The following is a 10,386-nucleotide window of genomic DNA, read 5'->3' on the forward strand; positions in this document are numbered from 1 at the left end:
CAAAAACACGGACAACTCGGTGACGTGGAAGAGCAGCCCCAACACACACGGATTTTAAGTGTAAAAAATCTCTGACCTATGGTCTGACATCAGCTCTGAAGAACGAAGACATAACCTCCAGGAAAAGAAAAAAAAATATTTCTGCAAATGAAAATGAAGACAGCATCAGCTTGGCTTGGAGACAGCAGTGAGGCTCCCTTGCTGCATGATGGATGAATGTAGGGGGGGAAAAAAAAAAATAATTTTTGGGGTGAGCCTTTCTAGAGCTTTACACAACTGTTCTTACACCACCCCAGTCTGTGCTTGCTGCCCACCAGCAGCATCCTGGTTACCCCAGCACGGCTCAGAAGCAGCGTCATGACACTTTAGAAATTTCTACTGCATTGAAATAAAAAAATTAAAATTAAACAGCAAAAGAGAAAGCTCTTCCATTCTCTCCACCCCCCCCTAAAACTGCAAACAACCAAAACCAACCCCAAACATCCCAGGTTTGGGAAATCTGGAGCTAAAACCCACTAAAACCCGTTCTAATAAATCTCATCTATTTCAGGACTTGGAATAAAAATAAGCGTCCCAGCAGGGACACCTCTTTCCTGGTGGCACCGTCACCGGGATTTTTCCAGCAGATTCCCACAGCAGAGCCTCCGAGGTGACCCCAGCTGCTCACACACTCCAAACTGCAAAACCAGAGAGGTTTGGGATTCTACGATTGAGGCAAAACCTCGATCAGTGCTGTTAATAAAATAACAACTCTTCTTTCTTCTTTACAGTATTTATTGTACGTGCAAACCTGTGGAAACACCAGCAAACTCCCTGCTGGAGCCTTTTCTCGGTCAATCAGGTGTAAATTACTCCCAGGTGAAGCATGTTGGTGTGCTACACTTCCAGTTAGGGAACAGCGTTACGCAGCAGTCGCCTTCTCTTTGTAAGTTGCCATCATCTTCTTGATCTCAGCAATCGCTTTGCCAGGGTTCAAACCCTGAAAATAGAAAAAGTTTCAGTTAACTCCCCTGGAAATGCGGATTTTAGAGCATCCTCCCCCCTGCAGCCTCGATCTAAGTCATGGTAAACTCACAAATATGCTGCTACTCATAAAAATAGCTGGCAGAGGACACTTTTTTTTTTTTTTTTATCTGGAGTGGAGCCTAATATTGTGCTTCCTTTCAAATGCTGGGAGGTTACAGGACACCGAGGGACAGCTCCGAACCTGGACACTGGGGCACGCAGAGCCCCTCGGATGCGCTCCAGCCTCAATTTCCGAGGGAAGAGCGAGCCAGCGTGGGGTAGAGTCTCAGCGCTCCAGCGTGGAGCTCACCTCCTCTACCTGGAGGCTGACCCAGCAGCGTTCCCCACCACTTGAAGAAAAAACGCTCGTTTGGCTCTGGAGGACTGGTTCGAATCAGCAAGGCGAGGATCCAAGAGGAGAACAAGCAGCTGAGCGATAGGAACTTTTAATAACGCTGAAGCAGGACTGAACTGAACACTTTTACGGGTGTTACAAGATGAATTCTGGCAGGAAACTGCTTTGTAAAAGCTCAAGAGTGACTGTACAAGAGAGGTGGGTTATTTTCCTTGTCTGAAATAAAAAAGCTGTGCGCTGGAGGACACCAGGGAAGTGACCAAGGACACTAACTCACAGGATGAAAACGCTCCTCACACAAAAAGCCAGCTGAGCTTTCCAAAGGAGATTTTTCTACAAATACAGACACACATCACATTGCAAAGGTCCTTAATCCCGCGGCACTGCCACCAAACCAAGCATGGCTAATCCCAAACCAAGGGGGGGACAACCGCCCCGCTGCATTGTTGTGATGACAGCCACCGCACCGCGGGACGGAGAGCGACTGGAAATCGCCTGGGTGCGGAGCTCGCCGTCGCATTCTTTCAGGACAGAGCAAGACCACAGCCGGGATTAGAGCGTGCAAGTGGAAACGTGTTCACCATCAATGTGTCTCAAACTAGAGACCAAGCCTCAGCGTGCTAATTCCCTGCGCCACATATGACCAGATCTTCCAGCTGAACCTTCACCTCGAGCTGAACTACGGTTGACACCAGATCACGAGCTCTCTCTTGATATAAAGGGGGAATTATCTGTAGTCAGTGAATCACTTCAGAAAAATACACCCAAAAAATCACATGCAGTGCTCCTGCCCAACCCCTGTCACCCAGATCTCCAGGATCTCCTTTTCCTCACATCTGTGATCCACTCAAACATTTGCTTTCACGTTATTTCACGGCTCAAGAAGAAATTACTCCACCAGGTGCAAGCAAAAGCTGGCTAGAAACCAGCACAGCTGGCAGGAAAGCAAAACTCCACAATCTGCCCAACAACAGGCATGAGGGCGTCACACGATGAGGAAGAGGCATGCTCCGATTTGGGAAAACTTGCTCAAAGTTCTTCAAATACCAAGAGAGAAGAGACCAGCTGGGAAATGCCCTGACAGCAGGACATCAGCATAAAACATGTCCCCCAAAGGCACCCAAAACTTGCCGCAGTCGTCTCTGTTACAGGAATTGCACAACACGGCAGGAATGGCTGCGACCGTCGGAGTTTAAGGTTGCGCCGTCGGGGGGTGAAGGGTATTACTCACAAGGCTGACGCCTCTACGCAGGACTAACTTCCCCGTGCCGATCCTGGCAGCGTCCCTCTCATGACCAGAGCCCTACAGTCACACTCCTAAATCCTGGAAACAGGTTCTCAAAGTCGCAGCTGTGCTCATGAGGAAGAGATGTTCCTGCGATGTGTAACAGGAACTCTGCCACATCCTCTTGGACAGCCACTACCACGAGCAAGGCTGCCACTAACTCACCGTGTTTTCCAAAAGCTCAACAGGGCAAATGGGAGGGAAAGAACAACCTAAGCAGGTATTTTCCTCTTGGTTTGGTGCTTGGAAACATGCCAGTGATCCCAGAAGGGAAGCACGCAGGATGTACACGTACCTTAGGGCAAGTCCTTGTGCAATTCATGATAGTGTGGCAACGGTAGAGAGAAAACGGGTCTTGGAGCTGTGCCAGGCGTTCCTCTGTGTAGTCGTCTCGGGAGTCGATCATCCAGCGGTAAGCCTGAAAGTCAGCGGCATGTGACACACCGAATGCTGCTTCGAGGCGGTGTCATCAGGGTGAGATTTTAAACTCCTAACTTGGGAATTCTGGTCCAGGATCTGGACTATGTAGAGCCATCCCACCTGTGCTCACAAATATTTGCACTGTTTTCAGACGGTGACAAACGGGGTCCGTCCTTACCTGCATCAGGACGGCAGGACCCAAGTACTTGTCCCCGTTCCACCAGTAGCTGGGGCAGCTGGTGCTGCAGCAGGCGCACAGGATGCACTCGTAGAGTCCGTCCTGCACAGGGGTGGGAGACCACAGTCAAGCCACTCCAGAAACCAAGGAGGAAGTATTTTTTTTTTTAAAGAGGGGATTTACACAAGCACGTGCTGCCCTCACCACCTTCCCCTCCAGTGACTTGCCGCGACAGAGCGGCTCTGAAAACCTGAAGCTGAAGAAGCGCTGTCAGAAGCAAGCTATTCCTACGTGCAATTTCCTCCAAAACAAGACGCATGCAATCCTCCCAACTCGACTGCTATAAGAAACCAGGTTTTTTTTGCGACATAAAGGGGGGAAAAAGCACAAACTGAAGAAAAATGTGAAAATCGCTTGATGTTCCTGCACTCCTTCCTTCCAGCCTGGCCCAGTAAGCGGTTGAGGAAAAGAACAGATACACAAATGATTAATTCAAGGCTGTGTTACAGAAAAAAGAGCAAAGTCTTCCCAGCAGCCCAGGGGCAGAAGAGCTCATAGCCCAGCAGCTGCTTTGAGAGGATCCCCAAGCGCTCACAGAACAGCAACAGCACAAGTCTGCAGCCACTGCACCATTTTTAGAGAGATGAAAACCTTTTTATTTCAGGCACTGAAGAAAGGCAGACCGACACGGAAGTGACACTGGGCAGAAGACACACTGAGCAGAGGGTCTCCCAAGTCTCCCAGTAGCGCCATCAACCCCCAGGCTCAGAGACAGAGTCCAGTCTGGCTTAATTTGTGCATCTGAAAGTTGTTTTGCGACAAAGGTCTCGTTAAATTTAGTTTAGAAATTATACCCAATGTCAGAACTCCTGGAAGCTTACAAGTTTACTGCATCAGTCTTTCGGAAAGATTTGCCAAAGCTCGGAAAGTCTGTTACCTCCTTGCTCTGAATTTACCTTATTTCCAATGGTAACATTTCCAATGATTGATGATTTAAAGAAAAATGTGGGAGTTCTTTAGCTGATGCTGTATCCAAGCTTCTCCTGCACACAGGCTGTTCTTAGAGCAAGAGAAACTTGAGCAGTGAGATAAAAAGCAAGTTTACCAGTTATGAGAAACAGTCAGGCAGCGCTGGCAGCTGCTTTTAGGTTCACTTATTTCTATGTGAATGAGAAAGTGATTTCAAGGGTGCTGCTTTACAAAAACCACGTGAGGGAGAGTCCTTTCAGTCCTCATGCATGGATGAGATAACATTACAAAGTGGTACAGGAGAACTAACCGTTGCTTTTGGATAGAGATTCTTTCAGACTGTAAAATCCCATTTTTGTGAAGATTTCCCAGCGCCACTCACACGGTGCTGCCAACACCTCAGGCACACGACCGGTCTGTCCATCGATGTTAGCTTCACAGCTAACAATGGAAAACCTCCAAAGATCACTGCAGAGAGTTGGGCTGTAGCTCATGTGTTTTCACTGAATCCCTTTTAAACAGCCTTCCTCTTTGCTGTCTGTATTCACCTCTCTTTTACCACTTGCCAAAATTTAGGCTGCCTGCCCGCTCTGCTCCTACTCAGTACCACAGCGGAGCACCGACGGGCTGAGCTTTGAACCATGAAGCGAGGGATGGATCAAGACAGGTCAGAGGCAAAAGGGAAACTGTTGATTTAATGATACTTACTGTGGTACCCAAGGAAATCCAGACAAGGACTTACCCACACTACAAACTTTTTAAAAACATGTTAACTCCCAGCTGGTTCCTCAGACACCCTTCAGCTTCACGCAGAAACTCTGGAGCCCCAGAAAATCCCCTCAAAATAACACAGCACCCAAAGACCTGCACTAACACATCATGCTTGTGTCTCCACATCCAAAAGGGTTTAGTTTTTAGGGCTGTAAAACCCTGCAAGCAGGAACACGAGCGTGTTGCTCAGCACGCTGCAGCCAGACAAGACAGAGAGCGCTGAGCCTGCCAGCCTGCACGCCAGCACGAAGGGCAGCGCCTTATCTCCCCCGGAATATTACAAGCCTGTAGCCTTCGCAATGTTTTTACAAACACACAGGGTTTCGCAGCGCAGACAGTGCCGATGAGATCAGAGTCCCCATTGCAACCGCGACTGCGTGTCATCAGCAAACAATCCCCCCAGCGATGCAGGCATGCCGTGACGCTGCATTTCAGGGGGCAGATTCCACCCACAGTGGGTTTTGCACCAGACAGCTTTGTCATTAAAGGGACTAGAAGCTACAGCATGGTAACATTTAACCCTGGTTGTATCTGGAAGGGATTGCAATGGTAGAAAAGAAGCAGTAACCAGTTTCTGACGGTCTTCAATGGACTGCAGGTACTGCTCCTTGCCCTGTTTCGACTCATCCTTCTTCTTCAGGTAAGGCTCGATGGATTTGTACTGTGCATAGAAGTTACTCAGGTCCTAGGAGTCAAAAGGCAAAAAGGTCACTTTTATTAAACTGAAGTGATGCATGAGAGGTCAAACATCTGCTGTCACTCCAATAGAAGCCAGGATTCTGTACCTCAGCCTGCCACACTCCTCCGAATGAGGACAGATTTAGTCACTGCTGCGAAGCTCAGACCCACCCAAGCCAGAAAACACCAGCAGGAGGTAACGTGAACTGTGAGACCTGATCTTGGTGGCATCTCCCTACCTGATCTGACCCCCACGCTGCCCAGAACGGTGTCACCCATGGTCACAAAGGTGACAGAGGCAGATACTCACTGGAACAAGGTCCTTCACCACGTACATGTGGGGGAGAGGGTAGATTTTAGTGGTCTTGTTGAGATCGGGATCAATTCTTTTGATACAGGCCAGCGTGTTCCCACCAGCGATGTTCATAGCACAAGAGCCACAGATGCCTGAGTGGGAGAAAAAGAATAAAGCATGAGATATTTACCCTCTTATCCTACTTGAGAAGATCCTCTTGGCCCCAAACATGTTCCCAGGCTGTCTTCAAGAATCTTTGTACGTGACAAGGAAAACGCCAGAAGTTGCCATTGGGCCAAACACGTTGCTATTTAAATAAAGAACAAACGCAGGAGTCACTTTCATTAAAGCTCAAACACATTCTTAGCACTGAACATCCTGCCAGAGGAGAAAACGAGTAGCTTGGACACTTCATCCCTCTCGCATCATTCATTAATTTTTACAGGCTACTTAGGGTGGGGGAAGCATCCAGCTTTGTTCCCAAGTTTGAAGCATAAGCTCGGATTGATGTGAAGCAGCTAACGCGAAGATTATAACGTGGGAACCGGGCACGTCCCCCGCCAGCCCTACAGTTACAGTCAAAAGCATCCCTGAAGGTCAGAAACATTAAAAAAGTCCCTAAGAGAGAAGCTTCTTTCTGTGCCTCCTGCAGCAGGGCAGAGTGGTGCCATAAAGTGCCTTCAGTAACTCCCAAAGGCGAGGGGACGGGCACTCACCAGAACAAACAGCACATAAATAGCTTAACAAACGGATTAAATGACACCACTAATGATCTCCCTGTAATAGAAGGATCAGATGAAGCCCAGGGAAGGCCAAGGTTTACAAAAAAAACCACCGCAGAGCTGTCACAGATACTGCTCAGGTCAGGAGCTCGGGTATCCAATTCAGACCGATGCCCAAAACATCCCATTAGAAAGACAACAAATGTTGAAAGGGCAAAACTCTAATTTCAGAGGATTTGCCACACATCAGTTGATAGGAGTCAGAGAAATGTCACCGCTCCTCACACCAGCAAAGCCAGTCCTCCTCAGCGCCCGATGCACTGGCAATCCTTCCCCTCACACCAGACAAATGCTGGCACTGGAACAAGGTTATTCCTCCCACTCGAGAAATGGTTACAAGTATTTTCCAGTCAACTGGAGAGAGAACCAGGACTGCAGGCCCATGAGTATGCAACAGGAACGCGTGCTTGGATTTTTTTTTTTCCTGCGTGGTAAAAAAGGGGCAAGATCAAACCAGTCCAGCTTGAAAATCTGTCTTCAGGTTCTCAAAGAAAACTATTTAGGGCAATTAATTCCAGCTGCTCAGGAGCAGAGCTGGCTATCTAAATATCAGACACCGAGAAGAGCCACGCTGTATGAAATTCCTCCGCCTGCTAAGTAGATTCTACAGGAAACGGCTGCATTAAAGCGTGCTTTTCATTTTGGTCCAAGTCAAAACATCTTTAAGCATCTAAACGAAGTTTCTCATACTTTTATACCCACCTAATTAAATCAAAACTCATTCCACAAACACATTCTCCCTCCCTGCATTTCCCCAACTACCATTTTAAGCTCAGCATCCCAACATTATCCGTGAATCAGGATTTTTTTTTTTTTTTTTTTTTTTTTTTAGGGGGAAAGTCCCGTGAGCTGGGGAGTCACCTGGACTGGGAGGTTTGAATGCAGTGAGACACGCTGATTTGCACCTGTGGGAGAACCAGCCGGTAGCTCCGCAACGTAAAACCACCAGCTGGCCTTTTCCTCAATCAATCATTTCGCTTAGTCAAAGGGCCAAAAAAAAGATTCCTCAAGCTATTCCTAGAAGTCATAAGTACTTCCAGTTACACCCTTTCTTATTTCCACAGCAGCGCTAGATAAAGCAGCCCCTACAATTCATTCCCATTCAGCACGTCTGCCCCCTCAATTTCGCTGTTGTAATCGCTCCTGCTGGATTTCCATACGCAGCCCGTCACTGGAGGGCAGCAAGATGAACAAGATTAGGACAGAAACAGGAACGACTGGGGCTGTTTAAGCAGACTGCTCATAGCTCAGTGTTGTGCGATGACGCCCTGGGAATTTGAGCTTTAACTTTACTACTTTATTCATCAAGGTATTTTATATGCAGCAGCTTGGAGGGGAGAGCGGTACGCAGCCATCCGCCCTGAAGTTTTCTAGAGTTTACACGTACACCATCAGCAACAAAGTCTTCAAGGACAATCTTTAGTTTAGCAGGCTGGAAAAATCCTTCTTACCTTCCCTACATGATCTGCGGAAGGTCAGAGTGGAGTCCAACTCGTTTTTAATCTTGATCAGAGCATCGAGAACCATAGGCCCACACCTGGAGCAGAAAATACAGTCAGTGAACCTGTAAACCCCCCCAGCCTCGGTGCTCCAGCTCTGGCACCCCAACTAAGTAGCACCTAAAAGAATTTTGATCAATTACAATTCAGAATACACTTTTTTTTTTTGCCAATCCCAGGCAAGAAGATCTCTTGATCATCAGGAAGACCCATACGCCTCAGCACACCCCAGGGCCGAGGGTGGGAGAGAATCCCTTCCTTCTGCTGGCGTCCAGAAGATTTGGCTCAGCTGGAGAGGCTTCAGAAAGTAAAACTGAAAACTGAGTGTCTTGCTACCCATTCTCTCCTTTTGGGTCAGGTTTTGGCAAGTCAGCCTGTCCTCATGAATCACAAGAGGCAGTGCTGCACACAAAACCACAGAGACCTGGAGAACTTCTGTAATTTTATACACGGCAGTCAAGGCAACACCCAGAAATTATTCACTGGTGCAAGTCACAGAAAAATTGGAGTTCTCCATCACGTGCTTCTGAAGTTGGGAGCTGCATGGCTTTGTATCTGAAGCTTTCAGAAAGCATCTGAGGTGAATTCCTCTGGCAAGAGTGGAGGGAAATCAGGGCACAAATGCCCACACAAAGGTTTCTGCACCACAGGTAAGGCTGCACCCTTTCACAGAACCACAGAGAGGCAGGATCTTTCCTGGTGATAGCTACACCAAAGCGCACAGGTGGTTACTGGAAGTTTAACTCAACCAGCAAACTAGAAGTAACTAAGTGTTAAAAAAAAACAAACCATGAGAAGAGTCAATAAAGCTTCAACCTTATCTCTGCGGTCTGGTACTGCCAGCTACACGTCAAACTGTTTCCTTTTGGAACGTGCCCCAGAATTTATCACATAAATAAAGCTTATTAAAGCCACAAACATGTTCAAGTCTCCAATGCAACTCGGGGATGCAGGTAAAACCTCACAGAAATCGCAAACTGAAGCCACCATTTTTTTGCTGAGAGCTATTGAGACACTGGCGCTCAGAGCACAGGTTTATTTGCCACACTTGGCACCAAACGTGAGGGAGTGGAAAATAACCCCACATGATCACAGTACGATTTGCTTTATCAGGAAATAACGTTGATCTCACCTGGACTGAGTACAAGGTGTCACACAGCTGAGGCACCACCTCCCTGGCAACTCCAACAAGGTTTTAGCCGTCGCTTAATGAGGCTGCAGACACCTTCAGCTGTCAGCTCGTGCTGCTCAGCCACCCTCCACTGACAGATAACCTGCCTGCACACACAGCCCCAACACACCTGCCTGGCAGCAAAGCTTCTCCCTCACTGGGCTTACTCACTTATTCAAATCCACTTCATACGTCTGCATGCGGGGCTTGTCCCCAGGCTTGTCAGGATCCCATCTGTAGATGGCAAACTTCTTGAGACGGGGTGCTGCTGCAGCTGCTGTCTGCGCTCCCCGACATATCTGCATTCAAACAACAGCAAAACAGCCCTTAGGTCCCCTCGGGTGGCTTTTAGTTGACCAAAAAAGTGACTTGAGGCCGCGTGCTTCGGGGTGAGAGCTGCGGGACTCATCACTGGTTCACATCTGAGCACTTGAGCAGTTTTTTGGAAAAATCCTCCCAGGGGTTTGCCGCAGAAGTGCACTTAAGCCCAGGCAGCCACCTCTGTCCTGGGGCTCCCTTCTCCTCCATGAGGCAGAGGAAATAGTCCTCAAACTAACGGGTGCTCCGGCAGTGCCTGCAGATGCTCTTTCCTCCACAGCCCTGAAGAATTTCCCTGCCCCAAAACTGCCCTCAAAGCTCTCAACCACGTCCCTGCTCCAGTCTGACAAGCCCCCTCCTCCCAGTACGCCCCCAGGAGCTTCTTCCTTTTCAGACCCCCAGCCCCTACCTCCCCCTCCCCAAATTACCCCACATCCCTATTCCGCCTGTTCCCACATCCCTTCCCAACTGCCTTCTAGACCTCCTACATCGTTCCAGCCTCCTGCCAACATCCATCTTCCCCAAACCCTTTCCAGAGCTCTTCCCACACCTTTTGGCCCCCAGACGCTCCCCAGAACCCCACTCACACATCCTCTTGCCCCCCAAGCCCACCTCCCCTTCTCCTACCCACTCTGAACCCTCTTCCCATCCTGCACTGCA

At 48.5% G+C, this 10,386-nt stretch overlaps 1 protein-coding gene across 1 annotated transcript; it reads right to left on the minus strand.

Annotated features, from left to right (window-relative positions):
• Positions 1-757: 757 nt before the first annotated feature.
• On the minus strand, positions 758-9,749 carry SDHB (succinate dehydrogenase complex, subunit B, iron sulfur (Ip)). Its single transcript, XM_010072357.1, has 7 exons — positions 9,580-9,749; positions 8,190-8,275; positions 5,972-6,108; positions 5,552-5,668; positions 3,244-3,345; positions 2,941-3,063; positions 758-979 (listed from the first exon to the last, which is right to left on the minus strand). The coding sequence occupies exons 1-7, from the start codon at positions 9,711-9,713 to the stop codon at positions 902-904; spliced, it is 777 nt and encodes a 258-aa protein (XP_010070659.1). The 5' UTR covers positions 9,714-9,749; the 3' UTR covers positions 758-901.
• Positions 9,750-10,386: the final 637 nt, after the last annotated feature.

Source organism: Pterocles gutturalis, unplaced genomic scaffold, assembly GCF_000699245.1.
Source record: "Pterocles gutturalis isolate BGI_N339 unplaced genomic scaffold, ASM69924v1 scaffold5987, whole genome shotgun sequence".
NCBI classification, from domain to species: Eukaryota; Metazoa; Chordata; class Aves; order Pterocliformes; family Pteroclidae; genus Pterocles; species Pterocles gutturalis.